The 21,199-nt window shown below is 40.6% G+C and overlaps 1 protein-coding gene across 10 annotated transcripts; it reads left to right on the forward strand.

The window, feature by feature from the left end:
• Positions 1 to 2,757: 2,757 nt before the first annotated feature.
• On the forward strand, positions 2,758 to 10,949 carry LOC106588746 (uncharacterized). Of its 10 annotated transcripts, none has more exons than XM_045709814.2 (9): positions 2,758 to 3,362; positions 3,863 to 3,975; positions 4,383 to 4,434; positions 4,531 to 4,608; positions 4,709 to 4,848; positions 5,184 to 5,309; positions 5,398 to 5,455; positions 5,568 to 5,894; positions 6,652 to 10,949. In XM_045709814.2, the coding sequence occupies exons 3-9, from the start codon at positions 4,410 to 4,412 to the stop codon at positions 8,421 to 8,423; spliced, it is 2,526 nt and encodes an 841-aa protein (XP_045565770.1). In that variant the 5' UTR covers positions 2,758 to 3,362; positions 3,863 to 3,975; positions 4,383 to 4,409; the 3' UTR covers positions 8,424 to 10,949. The 10 variants fall into 10 exon arrangements, with proteins under 10 accessions (XP_045565770.1, XP_014033556.1, XP_045565768.1 ...); XM_014178081.3 differs by having other exon boundaries at positions 3,866 to 3,975; XM_045709812.2 differs by having other exon boundaries at positions 2,759 to 3,362; positions 4,250 to 4,434.
• The last annotated feature ends 10,250 nt before the right edge of the window (positions 10,950 to 21,199 follow it).

The raw sequence follows: 21,199 nt of genomic DNA on the forward strand, positions 1-21,199 counted from the left end.
TATTTTAGTTTATTCGTTTATTGTATGTCTTGCATAGTTTCACAGTTAAATAAAGATGTGGAACGATACACACGATGACTGTGACAGTGTCTGCGAGGAAGGATCGTGTTAAAGTGTTTTATTTTAGAATGTCTTATTACTTTTATTTTTGCAACTGAATATATTTTATTAATTTACTTTTACCAGTATCATATTCATTGTTTTATTCTCTCTATATTCTACATAACTGAGAACCTCAGGCAAGGCTATGTACTACATGCTCATTGCTTCTTAATAGTATATTGGTTGATTAATAGTGTTTTATTCTTGGTTTTTGACTAGATCTTTTACTCCTATCCATGTTACAGATTGGAGATGTTTGGTCTAGTCGGTTTGTGTGCCTTATTCAAGTTCATTGTATGTATGAAGTTGATGTCTTTTTTTCCCTCCATCCTCTTGGTGTCACTTAGATGGTGGTTTGTGGGACTAATTAGTCCCAGAGGAGGGATTTATGTGGGAGTTAATGTAATGTAGCTAGGTACAACTGCTGTGTTAATGTAATGTAACTAGGTACAACTGCTATGTTAAGGAAACACAAGAACAATGGTTACATTGGTTGCATCTGGACATACATTAGCTGAGGCTATAAGTACATTTATGGCAGCTGGACATAACTAATGGATGCATTAAGTCAGGCCATAAGTACATTTATGACAGTCAGACATACTAATGTCAGAAGGACACAGGAAGGAGGATGGTGGTAAAATGACCAACAGGTGAAATATAAGTATACAATAAATGTATTCTTTTTTTGTATGACATAATGGGTCCTGCCACCATTATAATCTAACCAGAAGCAGAGATGGGCGTTACTAGGCGTAAACAAGCAAAGAACTCGGACTAACAGATAATGGTGTCAGTTGTTTCACGGACCAGCTCGGCTTTGCTACTTTGTATTAAAGCCTATATTGAATTCACAAGTTCTTGTAAGAGTGTTATATTTTTGAGGCAATATTCCACGACAATACCGGGTTTAGTTTGACCCATTCATTGATTGTTCTGTTTACGGTGGTTTTTATGTTTATTAAACAACACCGTTGTAAATCAGTTTTCGCTCTCCTGCGCCTGACTTCTCTGCCGCCAGTACGCACCCCGTTACATAAAGTCTATTTGAATTCACAAGTTCCGGTATCTGAGAAATATTATTGGATGAATATTTCCACGACAGTAGTCATATAAAAATCATGTTAAACACTTATTGCACAAAGAGGGAATCCATGCAACGTATGTCACTTGTTAAGCAACTCCTATCATATTTAGGCTTGGCATGACAGAGGTTGAATAGTTATTGACTCAAGACGTTTCACCTTTTCATTTTGAATTAGTAAAAATGTCAAAAAACACAATTCCACCTTGACATTATGTGGTATTGTGTAAACGCCAGTGGCAAAAAAAAAACTACATTCAATACATTTTAAATTCAGTCTAACACAAAGTGGAAAAAGTAAAGGGGTGTGAATACTTTCTGAAGGCACTGTACATATCTACCTGATACCCCTTGTATCAGGTAGACATTTAAAAAATAATAAATACAGCAAGAGTCGCAGCACAGAATGAAGAAATAAAACAGCACTAAAATGTGTATTGGTTAGTTTCACCACTGTTGTTAGGGAAAACAATAACATTAATCTTAACTCCCCAAGTTGTCATTACTCATTGTGTTTCTCTTATGTGTTTTACTTTTAAGTTATCTATTTTCTTTCTCTCTGCATTGTTGGGAAGGGCTAGTAAAGTAAGCATTTTAATGTTAGTCCACACCTGTTTACGAAGCATGTGACAAATAAAATTAGATTTGATTTATCCATCTCTCTTGACTTTGTTTACTCATCTTTCTACTTGTGTCGAAGTGCTGTGGTGAATGCACATTCAATCACACTAGAGGGACCTGTCAGCAAACCATGTCTTATCACAAGGAAAGGCCCATTCTTGGAAAGTCCCTAACACTACAGAGCTCTAGGTGGCCCAATGTTTTACGGGTGTACTTGTATAATGTGTTTCTAAGGATGCACATGCTTTCTCTCTCGGTAGAGAACACTGTTCCTTTAACATACTCTGCTTTCCTAAGTATGAAGCATAATACTGTTTTTCTAAGTATGCCCCAAAATGCAGATACACAGGATGTCGGTATCTAAGTGTGATTTCCTGTTGCAACAACAGACCCTTTACCAAAAGGTCCCTTGTATTGTCAGTATTCATATTTCCCTTAACACAAGGTGTATTTAATATCTCCAATTTTAAATCAAATTATAATTCCTATCAACATTTCCCAACAACCTTCACACATGATACTGATAGTAGCCTATTCTCATAATACTGCTGGCACAAGTCTACCAGTCCTAAAGTTTTATTTTGTTTCTCTTCTCATAAGCAGAGACAAGACTACAACTACATTTCAAGCAACATATGTATCTATACACCCTTAGGGGATCTCTCCACATCACATCCTTCTGTACACCCTCTTTGTTCCCATCTCTTATGTGCATTTCTACAACCCATAACTCCTCTTTACCCCCACACCTTCAAAATCACATCAACATATTTAAATCAAATTCTCAGACTCTAATAGGACACTAAGAATACACACCCTCATTCTAATAGATTTAGTATGATGAATACAATCAATTACCATACATTAAATACAATTAAAACACTATGTCAATAGACAAATGTATAACTCTTGAACACGATAAAAGATTAAGACTGTGGAGGTGAGAAAAGGAAGCTGTTCAAGATTCATTAGCTCCTGAGTAAAGCCAGAGAGAGCATGTCTGCTATCACTGCAGGAGACAGAGAATGGAAGACAGCTCACTGAGGATGGTAACATGGAAGGCATCTTTTCGCATGGCAGTCCACGTTTGCCTGGCAGAGGGTTTTGTATGTTCAGTTGATGGTGACATGACACAGACCGGGAACTCTTCATACAGCGACACTATCTTTATGGCTGTTTTGTTCTTTAGTGTTTCATAGCCAATTTCATGTCATGCACAACAATATAATGTACACTTTTTTGAGCTCTCACATTGTTCTTCAAAGATTTCCTGTGGAGATGAAAGTAAACTAGAGAATCTATTTTATTGTGGATCAGTTTGACCCATTCAATTATAATCATCTTATCACCGCACAAACTCTGATTTAGGGAAGGAAGACGTGTGATTCACAGGCTGTAATAAATTCCTCTCTTGAGTTTCCCCCGCTGTATCTGACCTCGTGCTTGACGCAGTGTGGTCGTCGAGGTGATACTCCGTGTCAGTAATCTCTTTTAACAATTTATTTCAGACAGACAGATCAAACACACCATTTCCCCCGACGTGGAGTACAGACCGGTAGGTCATTCTATTGTTATATGTTAATTAGCCATATGGATAACTTTTTTTTTACTAGGTAGTTGCTTCCTGGCTAGCTAGCATTAATGTAACTTGGCTATCGCCACAGCAACTCAAACGTTCTGTCGGAGTTTCATTAGCACACATTTGATTGTTAACGATAGCTTGGCGAGAGTGACATTCATCCTTCAGTTTTCATACGAGCCTTGACTTGGTAACTTGTCGAATGTTTTTATCCTGACATTTTAGTTTCGTTTCTTGGCTATTAGGTAGCCACTTTCGTTTTGCTAAACCATTTGGAAGAAAATATTGCAGACGCGTTAGCCAGAGAGGCCAGTGACCACATTGAAGTTGTTACTGATCTATTCTTAAATTTTAGTACATTGCGTTCTGTTCCTGCCGAGATTAATTAGTATATCTACATTAAGGAATTGTATGCTCTTCTATCTAGCAAATATAGATCGAGTCCTGTAGTTGAGTTATATTTGACTTTTTATCAGCAGACCTGAGTGACGCCAGTCAATCAGCTACATCGCCTTTCACATGCTCGTGCATCATCAACAAAGACGAATGGTGTGACTGATAGTCGGCTTCCTTTTCTAGTGTTGTGTTGGTAAGAATGGATTTGGCAATATATTTGTATCGTCAAACTGTATGTGAAATATGATATTGTGAAACTTTGCACCGTTAAACGTGAGCAGGAGTCTAGTTTATGGAATTGATTGGGATCAATGCCAATTGTCAATCGAGCATGGCAAGATGAGCTTGAGTCTTGACTCAAATGGGTGCTGTAAAGTCAAACTGACAGATGTAGAGTGTGGTATAGCAGTTAACTAATGCATTATCTCGATATTATAAAACAATATATCTGCTTCTGTCTCTTGCAGCCCCATATTTGCAGTGACTGGTGTTGTTGTGCCACCCTGTGGTGTTTGCACACAGTGTCCCCCTGCCTCCCTTCTCTGTTTCTCCATCTACTCTCTGTCGCTCTTTTTTTTCTCACTCTTTCTTGGTTGTTAGGGTGTCTGACTCCTGAGGTCTGCCACTATGCAGCCTGGAGGAGCACATAATGGTAGGCAATGGGTTATCAGCTCTTTATTCATCCTCATTCATCATCCTCTCTTTCTTCCTTTCATTGTCATTCATTCATTCTCTCATCCTCATGTAGCTGTGTGTGGCCAGAGCCTGCTGTCCAACTCCCTTAGGGTGTATCTGAACAACAAGACCAGACTGCAGCCCATCATCGGTCAGGAACAATTCTGTGTTTTTGTAAATGATACGTCTGTGTTTTTGACCAATGTGTGTACTTTAGACCTGTGTGTACTTCACGTTTGTGTGTTTTTTAGGTCTGGGCTGTGTGACAGAGTGTGTGACACTCGGCAGGGACTCTGAGGCGGTGTACCTGTGTGAGGTGTGTGTGTGTCGTCTCAGTAAGGCTGATGTCAGGAGCCACATCATGGGGAGTCTCCACAGATACAACTACATTGTGAGTGTGGGACGTGCGTTTCTGGATCTGTGCTTTTTACTCACAAGCTACTTAATGATTCTGATGTGTTATTGTAATACCTGTACAGTTAAACCACACCTCTTTACACCAGGGTTTCTCAATCCTGGTCCCAGGGACCCAAAGGGGCGCCAATTTTTTAATTTTTTTATCTGGTGTTAGTGCTAGGACAAAAACAAAAATGCGCACCCCGTTGGGGCCTTAGCACCAGGATTGCGAAACACTGCTTTACACATTCACTGACCTACAACTAGCCTAATACAGCTGCATGTATACCACTTGTGTGTTTCCTCTCTCCTGTGGCTGTCGTTGTATAGAAATTCCATCACCCTCACTTTGTGTCAGAGTGGAAGCAGAGTCCTCCTGACCTGTCCAAGCTGGCCCGGCCTCTTATGGAGATGGCTCAAATACTAGAGAAGAGAGAAGGAACCGGGGACGTACAGGTATGTGTGTGTCTGTGCATGCTGGGGTGATGTGTGTGTGTGTGTGTGTGTGTGTGTGCAAATCTCCTCTGTCCTGTCTTTCTGTTAGGTGCTGAAGTTGGATGCTGCCATGTATGACGATATGACAACACACAGCGAGAGTGATGGTTAGTCCATATTCTCTCTTCTCCTTCATCCATTTTATTTTGATTTTGTACCAGTCGGCGTCACTCATGCTGTCCGCCCCCCGATCTATCGTTCTCTCTCTCTCTCCTCCAGCTCTCATCCTCTTGCATGCCATCAGGACTGGGAGGGAGCAAAGAGATCTTCAGAGCCAATCAGTGAAGCAATCAGTCCAGTCGGAGTATCTTACCATCGAGTCACAGAGAACCGTGATATCACCTCGGAGGCTGTCCGTCCAACCAGAGAAGCCTGTTGTCCAGCTTGACAATCGAACCGTCCTATGGAAGAGTCCGACCACCCAGAGTCGGAACTCATCTAGCCAATCTGAGAAGTCCCCTGTGTTGCAGCAGAGTGTCTCTATCCAATCACGGCTTAGTTCGTGGGAGGAGGAGGGGTATCTCCATGGAAGCAAGCCACTGATTGGTGAGTGTATGACCTCATGGGATGATGCGCCAACTTTGTTAATGGGTGGTTAAAGACATTGGGTACCACTGTGTTGGAAATACACTTTTGACAGTTAGTTTAAAGCACCAATGCAGCTGTTTTCATCCCCATGTCAAATCATTTCTGGATAACAATTGAGTACCTTACTGTGATTTGTTTTCAATCAAAATTGAAAAAATATACAAAAATAGCTTCTTAGCAAGAGCAATTTCTCAAGCAAGAGCAGTCATTTTTCTAGGACTATCTGGGAGTGGTCTAAGTGGGGGAGGGGAAAAACGAAAACTAGCTGTTATTGGCAGACAGGTTTGGAACTCTTTCTTATTGGTCTATTAACTAATTTACCGGATGGTGATGTCACCAGGCAGGCCAAAACTTCATTCCACCAAAACAGGCTGAAATGTAAGGCGGTCTTTTCAAACAGCTCTTGCACTAAAAGGGCATTATCATAACTTTCACAGTAGTATTCTAACTCCTAGTGTGGAAATGTACATAAAATACAGGAAAGTCACAGTTTTGACAGCACTGGCCTTTTAATTCATTTTTTATTATTTACATCCTCTGAATCATTCCCTGCTACACACGTTGTGGTGTGTTTTGTTTCATTATTTTGCCCATAGAAAAATGAATCTCTCTTTTTACTGACATTTATCACTCTTCTTTGTGAGTGTCTTTCTCTCTCTCGTCGCCTCTTTCTCTCTCCCTTGCTCTCTTCGTCTCCTTTTGTCTCTCACTTAAGGTGCTTCACTGAAGCGTCCTGCCTCATCATGGCAGCATGACCCCTCTCTTTCCCCGACCCCAAATGTCACAGCTGGAAGTCAGGCGTCTCTGGGCGGGCCTGAGGGGAAGGGGGCGGGACTACGGGGGGTTCCTGCAAAGCTGATTCGCTGTGAGCCGGTGTTCAAGGTCAGTCTGTCTATGACGGACGGCCCCTGGCTGTTGGAGAGGAACTCCTTCAGCCTGGAAACCTCCCCCTCCTCCCTCAGACACGCCTCACCCCTTCACTCCCCCACTGTAGATGCCTCACCCCTTCACTCCCCCACTGTAGATGCCTCACCCCAACCCTCTCCCGCTCCCTCACATTTGCTTGGCCAGCCGGGAAACGCACATGAAAATACACACACTCCGGGACATGCACACACTTCGACTATGAGACTGGGCCCAGCCATACCTGATCAGCAGCTGACTATGGGAGATGAGGACACAGACCGTCGGTATCTCGGAGGGGAACAGAGGTTCACTGACTATGCTTTGTACTATGGAGAGAAAAACACAACTGACGGTCACTACTCAGTCAAAGAGCAAAACAGTACTGCCATGGTTTACCTCAGGAGAGAGCAGAACCGAACTGACCATCTGTATTCAGAAAATAACCGACTCACTGACACAAAGTTCCATGTCCGAGTGGGGCAGAACAACCGAGAAGGCAGTATTTACCCCGGTCTAGCCTGTGCCAGAGACATCACTGGGACAGCGTCTGTTGCCGGGCCGATTCTCTTCACTACTGGCCATCTCTCGAAGGAGAGCTTGACAGACACTCCTCTAATGGAAGAAGAACAGGAGGAGGAGAGGGAGAAGGAGTGTCATTCTGGGGCACAGAGGCTTGCAGAGCATGACAGGACAACTGACAGTCTGTACTCTACTGGAGAGAGGATAACTGACAGTGGGTTTTCCACAGGAAGCAGGTCAACTGACAAAATGTTCCAAACAGGGGAACGATCAACTGACAATCAGTCTTTTACAACAGAAGTGACAACTGACCGTTGGTATGCTACAGGAGAGGAGCTAACTGACCGTCAGTTGATGGAGGAAGAGGAGCAATGTAGAGCTGAAATTCAGAATGGAGTTGGGCTCATCGTGGAGGTCATGGTGGAGGAGGGGGAGAGATGGGGAGGAAAGGATGGAGAGAGGGAGGAGAACTCAGACTTTTACTGCCAACAGTATTTGCAAGGCCAGCCCCCACAACGGCACCAGGCGCAGGGGTTCACAGGAACTCATAGGGGCGCCGTAGGGCTTCATATGGTTGACACAGCAGATCTCCGACATGACATAGCCCTTCATAGAGATCAGGCAGGGCCAGCCCTTCACCGAGAAGAGATGAGCAGTCGTATGGGTGACATGGCAGCCATGCAGCAGGTGCAGTTATGTGAGGCTGAGGACAGAGAAGCATGGGCCTACGGAGGCACACAGCTGACCCCTGACACCTATAGATCAAGTCCGCAGGGGTACGAGACTGACCCTGGCCCCTACCTGCCATTCCCAGAGGGCCACAGAATGAACTGTGACCCCTATCAAGTGGTTTCTGATTGGTTTAGAACCACCCCTGGCCCGCACTTCGTTCACTCTAACCCTGACGAGTTTACACCCCAGGTCCTCCCGTACCCCCACAATACACAGCCCCAGGGGATTGGACCCCATCCCCACTCTGGTCCCTTCCCCATGAAGATGGGGGGCGTGCAGCCACAGGAGTACAGAAGGCTCCCCAGCCCCCCATTTAGTTATGGTGTCTAGACCCTGCCACCCTCAACCCTTCTTTCCAGGACATGGAGGGTTTCTGTCTCCCCGGCACGGCCCAGCATTCCCCCCCAGCCCTCCCCACTACAGAGGAGCCTACTTGGGCCACAGCCCTCCCCGGAGTCCCTGGGCAGCTCCAGGACCAGGACCTCCCTGGGTCTAACTACCACACACCATACATAAATCCACCAGGATAGTTATTTGTGGCACTTTAGACACTTTGTTGTTTTAAATGGACAGGTGTTTTGTGCATTTGTTTTATACACTCTGGGTTCTATTGTTTTTATAGCTGTCTTAAACCAACAGAATCCCATCCATTGTATAAGTGCTGATTTTGGGTTGTTGTAAAATGTAGGTACTTCCCCTGTCAATGTGATTTCGTGACATCATACAACTGTCAACGATTCAACTCACCGGTTCAATTCTGTTACCGATTCAGATTTATACAAGACTTGTTTGTTTTAAGTTGTTTGTCTGCTGCCGTCGAGTCAAGATGGCGCTGAGATGGATAAATAGACGTTGAATACTGGTTAAATTTGATAATATTATGAACTCAGTTTGTGAAACGCCGCTTCAGCGACCAACTACTGAGACATTATGAAGAAGGAAAATAATCTATTTTTCAACAACAAATATTTTGGTTAATGCAAAAAAAAAATCTAAATGTAAATATAACCTAAGGTTTATTTTACACCGTTAAGGGGGATCAATTAGGGGTTCAACATGGACCTTTCCAGAACTGTCCAGAAGGAGTCGCTGTGTTAGTTTTCAGTTCGACCAGCTGAGGGAAGCAGAGCTGAATAAGTTGTTTAAAATGATGTTCAGAAACACAGCACTTGTTAACAGTTTTATTTTCAAATATTTTTCACACTTGCGATGTGTGCTTCCCTCCAGGAAGCTTATTTCAGTGTGACAACAGCTTTGGCCAGTGTTATATTTTGACTTTGGTTCACACACCTTTACATTGGCTTAACTGAGTAGATTTGATTCCATTTGTTTAATTATTAGTGTTAATTTGAAGATTTTTCCCTAACAATGTTTATGTACAGTAGGTACGACAGACTCAGAGCCGCCTCTTCCTATAGGCAGACTACGCGCTGCACTTTTCAATATTTTTTAATATATATATATATATATTTTTTTTTTAAGTAACTGTCAGGTCTCAACTCACTTTTGAAAAGTAGAATACACCAGGTGAAATTGACATTTTGTTGTGTATCAGCAGTTTCCCACTTATGACAGTCGCTCAATGAGCCCATGTCAGCAAAACATTTAAGATTGCTAGGTAAGGTAGTTGAGCCAGGGGCCCTGACCTCCAGGGGGGCCTCCATTGATTTTTGTAATTTTGTCACTCTCTTACAAATACTTTTGTGTGTGTGTGTGTGTGTGTATATATAGTGGATTTGGCTATTTCAGCCACACCCGTGTAAAGCTCGCCACAATTGGACTCTGGAGCATTGAAAAGGTGTTTTTCTGGAGTACTGAATCACGCTTCACCATCAGGCAGTCCGACAGAAGAATCTGGGTTTGGCGGATGCCAGGAGAACGATACCTGCCCCAATGCTTAGTGTCAAGTTTGGTGGTGGGGGAATAATGGTCTGGGGCTGTTTTTTACATGGTTTGGACTAGGCCCCTTAGTTCCAGTGAAATCTTAACACTACAGCATACAATGACATTCTAGATGATTCTGTGCTTCCAACTTCGTGGCAACAGTTTGGGGAAGGTCCTTTCCTGTTTGAACATGACAATGTCCCTGTGCACAAAGCAAGGTCCATACAGAAATGGTATGGAAGAACTTGGTTGGCCTGCCCAGAGCCCTGACCTCAACCCCATCGAACACCTTCGGAATGAATTGGTACGCCAGGCCTAATCACCCAACGTCAGTGCCTGACCTCACTAATGCTCTCGTGGCTGACTGGTAGCAAGTCTCCGCAGAAATGTTCCAACATCTAGTGGAAAGCCTTCCCAGAAGAGTGGAGGCTGTTATAGCAGCAAAGTGGGGACCAACTCCATATTAATACCCCTGATTTTGGAATGAGATGTTTGATGAGCAGGTGTCCACATACTTTTGGTCATATAGTGTGTCATATGAACATGGCAAAATGTGTAACTGAAACATGTCCTCTCGACCTCATGGTGAACTGTGTAGAATTCCAGGATATTACCTTTGAAACGGCAAGATGTTCTCTATGGGGGGGTTCTAAAAGGCTAGAGGCAGCACTGGACAGGCTACTCAGCAAGTGGCATTGAACTTTATTTTTTTGGTCAGTTGTGTCTCCCCCACTGCCTAATGTCAATTTGTGGGCATGATAAGACTTTTCAAGCAGGTCTTTAGCTTATATAATATGGTTAATGTAGCACAGCTGGAGTCGAGTATTTTTTTTTTATTTGACTTGTTTTTCATTGAGTCAGTCACTGTTAATGCTGTATTTAAGCATCTCATACTGTAGTTAATGTTTTGTGTTGCTGCTGTATTTGAGTACATTATGGCCTTCAGGCTAATAAAGTCACAGTATCCATTGATCTCCTGCTCCAGTCATCTAATGCAGTGGCTCCCAACTTATTATTATTTTTTACCAAAGACAAACCAAATCTTACATCAAGTCATTGTCATTCTGTAGTAATGCCTGTTTTTTGATCTTATGAATTTCTGACCTTGGAAAACCCTTAGAGGGTTGGGGAAACAAAACACTGATCTACTAATATCTTCCATAACATTATCCAGCTGTCATGTGAAGGCTTGAGAAGGAAGTACTGTACACACTTCAATGTTGCAACATAATCTACTTTATTGAATCTGGTTGTTCTCAGTAATATTATTTACATATTGAAATAGTGTATTAAGGGGATAGGATGACATCACCCTAACGCTTATTTTAATGCACCAATGGTAGCATGATATTCGCTTAATTTAAATAAGTACCACCTTGTAACCAACATTGGAGTGTTTGCAGAGGGGTCGTGGTTTATATAGCTTGATAGCTACTCTACTGGTGCCAAAATTTGACCGTGTTGGCAAATATAATTAAATGTTTACACTATTCATCTATGAAAGATTTTTATATCATTAACCAGGTTTCCATCCCAACTTTTTATGTGCGTAAAGTACATCAGATAAATGTCATGACAGGCCTGATAGAAACCGAAATTGACCAGGTGGGGTCTTTTTATGTCGGTAAAATGTATTATGCAATAAATGTCAGATGCTTTTATTACCAAATATTGATATAGTAACCATATCGAAGTACTTTTAGAGTCAAGCGATGACGTGTAGTCGTGCCGCTATGATTTGTCAGGTAAGCATGCAGTTTATTAGGCTACAGATGAAATAAGTTATGAACTTCACAGGGTGGTGAAAATTCAAGGTAATGAGCTTGATGCTCCTTTCCAATAAATATTTACATTTACATTTTAGTCAGTTAGCAGACGCTCTTATCCAGAGCGACTTACAGTAGTGAATGCATACATTTCATACATTTTTTTCTGTGCTGTTGAGGGTGTTATTCTGGTGACATGATCATCAATGCTTGGCTGCCCATTGACAAATACAAATTGTTTTGCTCTTTTGTCCATAATAATCTCATCGTGTAGGCCAGGGATAATCAACTAGATTCAGCCGTGGGCCAATTGTTTTCTTGAGCGGATGGTCAAGGGCCGGAACATAATTACATTCATTTGTAGAATACAAATTGACCTTGAAGCCCAAACAAAATGTTTGACTAAAACAATGTAAACCTTGCGGACATTTGTATAGGATCACATTGTGTGGGAATAGTTGGAGGAGAGAAAGTTATTTCTCAAATTTTGAGCAGACAGGGCTTAGATTAAGCCAGGAGTAGGCCTTAATGTGTACTAGTTAAACTAGGACATTTTAAGTAGCTTTCATGAACGTGGCATAAATTTGGCTTAGTTAGTCGGAGAGACTATGGAGTAAGGTAAGTAAGCCTAAATGAGAACCTAAACAGGCTTAACCCAGGTGAAGTATGAGCACATGCTGTTGGTCTAATGGTCCTCATAAAAACCTGGAAGGGAATAGAAAACACCATTAATGGTGTGAATCTTGAGACAAAACAATGGCAGAGGGAGGTGTAGATCATTTGTTTTGGTAAATGAAGGAATTATTGGATTTCCATACCCAATTATGACCATTGGATAATTTCTACGGTCATAAACCCCCGTATGAATATGGTTTAGTTTATTTACCAAAGTAATTGATTACATTCTGCAAGTTATTCACCTCTAAAACTAAGTATGCGACAACACTAGATGGCCAGATAAGCTAGCTAGCTCAAAAACTAGCTTGTCGAACGTACATGGAAACTTCCACGACCAGAACCAAAAGGAAAGAAATGGAGAGATCGTCAGATGGACAATTAACCACAAAAGAGTATGATTTTGGGTTCTTCTCTTCGGAATGTAACTGGGGGGAAATACTACAATGGGTGATGAAAATGTGGTGAGCACGGACAACAATGCTCACAACTTGCGCCCCTCCAGTCCTCAGCTTACGACCCTGGCACCCCAGTCAAGCCCCAGGGGAAAAAGATGAGGCCAAGAGGGTATGTCACTTCTTGAGATGCAAAACAATATTGTTATGCTTTTGACAGCAAAGATGGATGAAAGGGCAAATGGCTTGGAGGTCATGGTTAGGGAGAATACGATAAATTGAGGCCATTAAAAATTCGGACTTTATCTTTGAAGTGACAACCCTCAAAAGTGACATGAAGAAAGTGGAAGTTATCTGCCAGGAAAACGAAAAGAAGGTGGCTGAACTCGAGCAAAAGGTGAATGAGGCGGAGAGATACGAGCACAGGTGGAACCTGAGGCTCCATGGAATTCCAGAGCAGGCGGGTGAGGACATCAAATGCAGAGTTGTTGACATCTGTGGAGCTGTCATTCCCGAATCAAAGCCAAACTTCAGGAAAATGTAGACATCGTCCATCGTTTGGGAAGACTCAAGGATCAAGACAAGAGACCGAGGACAACAATCATCCGGTTCACCAACAGATCTACACGGGATCTTCTCAGGAGGCGAGCGAAGAATTGTGAATTCCTCATCAAGCGCAAATTGAGGTTCACGGAGGATCTGACCTCAGCAGGCAAAGTGACGAGAGAAACTGGCCGATGGTGGCTGCAGCTCGAAAGGCAGGGAAAACTGATTTTTTTTTAACGGTGCAAGAGTGATCATCGATGGGGAAAGAAATGCGGCCAAATCAGAACATTTGAGTGAGAGCCAGAGTCTAACTCGGACAGAACTGTCAGGCCAAAAAACTGATTACCAGGTGAAAAGCAGCCTTTTATTATAAAAAATGTACACACACATTTGAATGAGAAAAGGCTGACCTGAGAACTGGTAAACTAAACATTAACTATAGGTGAATAACTGCTTATTGTAAAGTCTACACAATGTCTCCCCCTTGTGGGAGTAAGAATGCTTTGGTAACTTTATGACCAATATGTTTTTTGTTGGAGAGGTTAATAATGGGATGGAAATCCTTTTGAGTTACATATCCTTAGGAAAAGCTTATATTAGCATAACAAGGTTGTTGGTTGAAGTTTGTCCATCTCTTTGTTCAATTAATGTCAGGGGTATTTGTAATTCACTCAAGCGTAAGGCTATTGTCCTGTATTGCAAATGGTTTAATGCAGACTTTTACTTTTTACAAGAGACTCATGCTTGTTCTCCCGATCTATCTTTTTGGAAAAATCAATGGGGTAACGATATCTGGTTATCATATGGCAACAACCACTCTGCAGGTGTAGCAGTTTTAAGAGGTGCATTTAAAGGGAAGGTCATCAGCAGTAAGACTCACCACTCTGGACATTGGTTAATTTTAACAGTGAATTAAACAGTGAAATGTTTTCATTAGGGAATATTTATGCATCCAACAACAAACAAAACAACAGGATATTATTTCAAGAATTTGATGAAGAGATTAATAGAGTTATAGGTGTATTTCAGGATATCAAAATTATCTCAGGTGGTGATTTTAATTCTGGTTCTAATGTGATGACTGACAGATATCCCCCTCCTAACAGATCCAGCATTGTTAGTCCTGAGTTTAATAATCAATGTCTTGGATTAGTCGATATTTGGAGATCTAAATATCCTGATAAAAAGGAATTCACTTGGAGTAACAAGGACATGTCCAGAATTGACTTCTGGTTGATTTCTAATCCATTAGATAATTCTGTAGTCAAGTATCAATTGGACCATCAATTCTTACTGATCATTAAGTTATATTCTTATCTTTAAATCTTAATGGATCTGAAGTTAAACTGAATCAGAGTTATTGGAAATGCAATAGTAGACTGTTGGAAGATGATAATTTCAAGATGGATGCCAAAGATATTATACAAGACAATTGGAGGAAAGCCCAACTAAGTCTTATGGGAAATATTGGGAATTAATGAAGTATGAAATAAGACAAACGGCCATGAAGAGAGGTAAAGAAATTGCTGAACTTAAAAGATTGAGGGAAGATAAACTTGTTAAGGAAATACTTTCTCTAATCTCTATGGAGGACCTTGATGAAGAAGGAAAGGGTCAGTTATTCTCTTTACAACTAGAAATGGACCGACTGTATGAAGAGAGCAAAAGGGGCATTTGTAAGATCAAGAAGGAGATGGTTGGAGGAAGGTGGAAAAAAAATACAAAATACTTTTATAATTTAGGAAGAAGAAATTCTGAATTTACACTTTAATTCAACGAGTGAGTGCATTGGTGTTCAGTCAGGCACTTTCTTTGAGCGAAAGATAACCCACATTCTGCGCACACACACGTGGCTTCTGTTTTCCTAAGCTTAATATAGATGGCACAGAAAAATTAAAACCCCAAAGATATTTCAAAATATGTTTCAGAATTCTATGGTAACCTTTATACCAGTAATGCCTGTCCTACTAGTGACGTATCTGCCTTTCTAGACTCTGTCAAAGACTATGCAAAATTCATAGATGAAGACTTCCAAATGTCTTGTGATGAAATTGTTTCTGTCAATTAAATAAAAATATGTATCTGCAAGTTAAAAGGGAAAAAATCTCCAGGGAATGATGGCATTATCAGTGAATTCTGTTTTCAGGAGGATATTACTGAATTTATATTTAATGTTTTTAAGGAGGCAATTGATTTAGGGGTCCTGCCTGTTTCTGTGACACAGGGCCTAATTTCTGTAATAACCAAAGATTCTATGAGACCAATCACATTAATGAACAATGATGGAAAGCTACTTGCATCCATCTTTGCAGAAAGACTTAAAAAAAGGTCTTGACCAAATCATTGACACCCAGTCTGGTTTTATGAAGGGCAGACATATGTAATAATATTCCACTAGTATTGGACTTGATAGACTACAATGAGCACATTATGGAAGATAGCTTTATTTTATTTGTAGACTTACAAGGCATTTGATACAGTTGAACATTTTGTCTTCAATTTTTTATTTTTTTTTGTCAATATTTTCAAAGTGTAATTAAGACACTTTACAATAATAGTAACAGCTCTGTTAAATTATCCCATGGAACTTCAAAGATTCGACATTAGACGTGGAATTAAACAAGGATGCCCAATTTCTCCTTTCTTATTTTTATTAGTCACACAGGTTATGGCAGTTAATATAAATAAGGGTAGTTTTAGGGGTATTCAGATACAAGACAGAGAGAAAATGTTCACAATTGGCTGACGACACCATTTTTTTGAAAGATCATAATGAAGTCAGGAAAGCTATTGAGTGTTAATGCCTTCTCACATGTATCAGGTTTATCTCTGAATATTAGGAAATGTGAATTATTTGCGTTGAAAAGATGCGACTTAAACTCGGTATGTAATATCCCTGTAAAAGATGTGATCACATATCTTGGTATTAAAGTTAGCAAAGATCAGAAAGAAAGGGACAACTTTTACATTTCTCTCCTATTGTAGAGAAAATTAGAAAGAGATTTAACTCCTGGTTATTAAGAGATCGTTCTTTATCTGGACGTGTACTTTTATCAGAATCTGAAGGTCTGTCCAGATTAGTTTATACCTCCCTTGCCTTGGATGTTCCTCTGTCAGTAACTAAAATGGTTGATACTAAATTATTTAACTTCACATGGAGGAATAAACCTAATTATTTAAGAAAAGCGGTAATATGTAGCACCCAAAGTGAGGGAGGGTTGAATGCGCTGGATTTTAAAACCTCTAATATAATATTTAAGATTAAATGGATACAAAACTATTTAAGAAATGAGGATTGCATTTGCAATATCATCCCTAAATTAATATTCCAACAGATTGGTGGTCTAGAATTCTTACTCAAATGCAACTTTGATATGGGTAAAATCCCTGTTAAGCTTGCAAACTTTCATAAACAAGTACTTCTAACTTGGAACCTCATGTACAAACACAATTTCTCCCCACATAGGTTTCCAATCTGGAATAATAAAGACATACAAAAACGTTTTTTTCCAGAATTGGTTTGACAACATTATTTGGGTTAAACAATTATTGAACAATGATAGACAATTATGATTATCCAGAATTTATTAGAACACGCAATGTTACATTCACTCCTGAGGAGTATCAAATTGTTAGAGCTATCCCTAAAGGTGCTATTCTTCTTTTAGGAGAATATAACAATACTCCAAGTGCAACTGTTGAGGATGTTGTAGCCTCAATACAATTAGAAGGAATTGACATTTTAAACTATAAATGTAATAACATCTTTAAGGAAACTGTCAATATGTTACTATTCCCTCTGCTAGAATGTACTGGAATGCAGCCCTAGAACAAGTGAACTGGAACAAAGTTTCGTTGTTGTCTGGTAAATATTGTATATCTAATAAAGTGAAAGTAGTATCATACAAACTCATTCATAGAATCTACCCTGTAAAGACTTATTATACACAGATTTAAAATGGCTTAATAACAAATGTGTATTTTGTGGTTGTGACCATTTATTTTGGGACTGTTCTTATGTCAGAAGATTTGAGTGAGTTAGAAGATTCTATTTTAAAAGAAACTACTATTAATGTTAATTTGAAAGACTCTGATATTATGCTTTATTTTAATCCAAATGATATGGACCCTGATTTAACTTTCATTGTTCATTTGTTTATCTTTCATGGAAGATTCTTTGTCCATAAAATGAAGTGGGCAGAGAACAAACCCCTCTTCACATTATTTAAATTCTATTTTGGAATGATCAGTACATGTAAAAGCAATACGCACCATAAATATGTAATACCTCTGTCTGTTAGGTTTATGTACTTTTGTTTGTATATTTCAGTTTTTTTGTATTTGTGTGCATAATAAAAAAATAAAAATGGCAGAGGCAAAAATTATTTGTTCAAACTTTGAGTATGGAAAAAAACACTAATAAAACACATTGTCAAACCAACCAGTTATTGAAAGTAAAAACCACACTACTGCTACTGAGCAAAAGAAAAAGCGTGGTTGGGCTGCAATTTGCAGTGAATTCAATGCAAATGAAAATGTAACCACAAGAGTACAGTCATGGCCAAAAGTTTTGAGAATGACAAATATTAAATTTTCAAAGTCCGCTGCCTCAGTTTGTATGATGGCCTTTTGCATATACTCCAGATTGTTAGGAAGAGTGATCAGATGAATTGCAGTCCCTCTTTGCCATGCAAATGAACTGAATCCTAAAATAACATTTCCACTGCATTTCAGCCCTGCCACAAAAGGATCATGTCAGCGATTATCTCGTTAACACAGGTGTGAGTGTTGATGAGGACAAGGCTGGAGATCACTCAGTCATGCTGATTGAGTTCGAATAACAGACTGGAAGCTTCAAAAGGAGGGTGGTGCTTGGAATCATTGTTCTTCCTCTGTCAACCATGGTTACCTGCAAGGAAACACATGCCATCATCATTGCTTTACACAAAAAGGGCTTTACAGGCAAGGATATTGCTGCTAGTAAGATTGCACCTAAATCAACCATTTATCGGATCTTCAAGGAGAGCGGTTGAATTGTGAAGAAGGCTTCAGGGCGCCCAAGAAAGTCCAGTAAGCGCCAGGACCATCTCCTAAAGTTGATTCAGCTGCGGGATCGGGGCACCAGCAGTATAGAACTTTCTCAGGAATTGCAGCAGGCAGGTGTGAGTGCATCTGCACGCACAGTGAGGCGAAGACTTTGAGGATGGCCTATGTCAAGAAGGGCAGCAAAGAAGCCACTTCTTTCCAGGAAAAACATCAGGGACAGACTGATATTTGGCAAAAGGTACAGGGATTGGACTGCTGAGGACTGGGGTAAAGTAATTTTCTCTGATGAATCCCATTTCCAATTGTTTGGGGCATCCAGAAAAAAGCTTGTCCGGAGAAGACAAGGTGAGCGCTACCATCAGTCCTGTGTCATGCCAACAGTAAAGCATCCTGAGACCATTCATGTGTGGGGTTGCTTCTCAGCCAAGGGAGTGGGCTCACTCACAATTTTGCCTAAGAACACAGCCATGAATAAAGAATGGTACCAACACATCCTTCGAGAGCAACTTCTCCCAACCATCCAGGAACAGTTTGGTGACGAACAATGACTTTTCCAGCATGATGGAGCACCTTGCCATAAGGCAAAAGTGATAACTAAGTGGCTTGGGGAACAAAACATCAATATTTTGGGTCCATGGCCAGGAAACTCCCCAGACCTTAATCCCATTGAGAACTTGTGGTCAATCCTCAAGAGGCGGGGAGACAAACAAAACCCCACAAATTCTGACAAACTCCAAGCATTGATTATGCAAGAATGGGCTGCCATCAGTCAGGATGTGGCCCAAAATTTAATTGACAGCATGCCAGGGCGGATTGCAGAGGTCTTGGAAAAGAAGGGTCAACACTGCAAATATTTACTCTTTGCATCAACTTCATGTAATTGTCAATAAATGCCTTTGACACTTATGAAATGCTTGTAATTATACTTCAGTATTCCATAGTAACATCTGGCAAAAATATCTAAAGACACTGAGGCAGCAAACTTAGTGGAAATGAATATTTGTGTCATTCTCAACTTTTGGCCACAACTACAACTTCAGGTGAGATCTTCATTTATCAGTATTTAACATTTCTCATATTCATATTTTTGTGACATCACTTATATTGAATGATATGTGTTTAAAGACTGCGGAAGAACCTTAAACTGGCTTTAAAAAGAGAATTCAGAGATCAGAAAACAAAGACTACCTTTCTCCAATGGACAAAACAGGAAGAGGAGAGGGGGAAATGAGTGTTGTTCTGGGGGACAGAGACTTGCAGAGGATGACAGGCCAATTGACCGTCTCTACTCCACTGGAGAGACGATAACTGAAGCAGGTGTCGTGGAAATTCTAACCAATAAGGAAGAAGGATCAACTGACAGTCAGTCCTTTACAGCAGAAACTGACCGTTTGTATGCTCCTCTGTGACTCGTTCTAGACGGCACCAAAAGTTGTATACTATAAATAATTATAATTAAAGGAACCATATCAACTCGCTTGATAACTTTTTAAATAGTGTCATTTTCATGTGCAGCACTCAAAACTACTCATTACTCGGTAAGTTGTGTATCATAGTGTCCTACTTCCCGATATCAATTTGTGGGCAGGATAAAACTTGTGGCATCACCTTTGGAGCGGGTCCAAAGAAAGACTGCACTTCATGTAGTAAATTGTGTTTTGAGGTTTTTATTTGAAATGTTTTCCACTGAGAGTCAGGCACTTTTACTGCTGATTTGGTACTGGAGAAAACCAGCTGCATGTTCCATACCAGGTTTCATGTGAGTACTTGGGAAGGAATTGCACTCCCATCACAACTGGGTGCTGAGGAGTATTTCTGTCTGTAATAAAGCCCTTTAGTGGGGGATAACTCATTCTGATTGGCTGGGCCTAGCTCCCAAGTGGGTGGGCCTATGCCACCCCAGGGCCATCCATGGCTGCACCCCTGCCCAGTCATGTGAAATCAATAGATTAGGGCTTAATGAATTGATTTCAATTGACTGATTTCCTTCTATGAACTCTTAACTCAGTAAAATCTTTGGAATTCTTGCATGTTAAGTTTATATTTTTGTTCAGTGTACATAATATATTTCTGTTTGAATGCTCTGTAGTCCCCTCTTGAAAGCAGTACAGAAAACCCCTGAACATAGTGCATTCTAAAGTATTCAGACCCTTTCACATTTTTATGTTACAGCCTTATTCTGAAATTGATTAAATATTTTTCCTCAATCTACAATACCCCATAATGACAGTGACATTTTTGCAAATGTATTAATAATAAAAACTGAAATACCTTATTAGTCGCTCTGGATAAGAGCGTCTGCTAAATGACGTAAATGTAAATTTACATAAATATTCGGACTCTTTGCTATGAGACTTGAAATTGAGCTCAACTGCATCCTGTTTCCATTGATCATCTTTGAGGTGTTACAACAACTTGATTGGAGTCCACCTGTGGTAAATTCAATTGATTGGACATGATTTGGAAAGGCACACACATGTCTATATAACGTCCCACAGTTGACAGTGCATGTCAGAGCAAAAACCAAGCCATGAGGTCGAAGGAATTGTCCATAGAGCTACGAGACAGGATTGTGTCGAGACACAGATCTGGGGAAGGGTACCAAAAAATGTCTGCAGCATTGAAGGTCCCCAAGAACACAGTAGCCTCCGTCATTCTTAAATGGAAGAAGTTTGGAACAATCAAGACTCTTCCTAGAGCTGGCTGCCTGGCCAAACTGAGCAATCGTGGCAGAAGGGCCTTGGTCTGGGAGGTGACCAATAACCCGATGGTCACTCTGATAGAGCACCAGAGT

Source organism: Salmo salar, chromosome 27 (genome assembly GCF_965601325.2).
Source record: "Salmo salar chromosome 27, fSalSal1, whole genome shotgun sequence".
In the NCBI taxonomy this organism is placed as follows: Eukaryota; Metazoa; Chordata; class Actinopteri; order Salmoniformes; family Salmonidae; genus Salmo; species Salmo salar.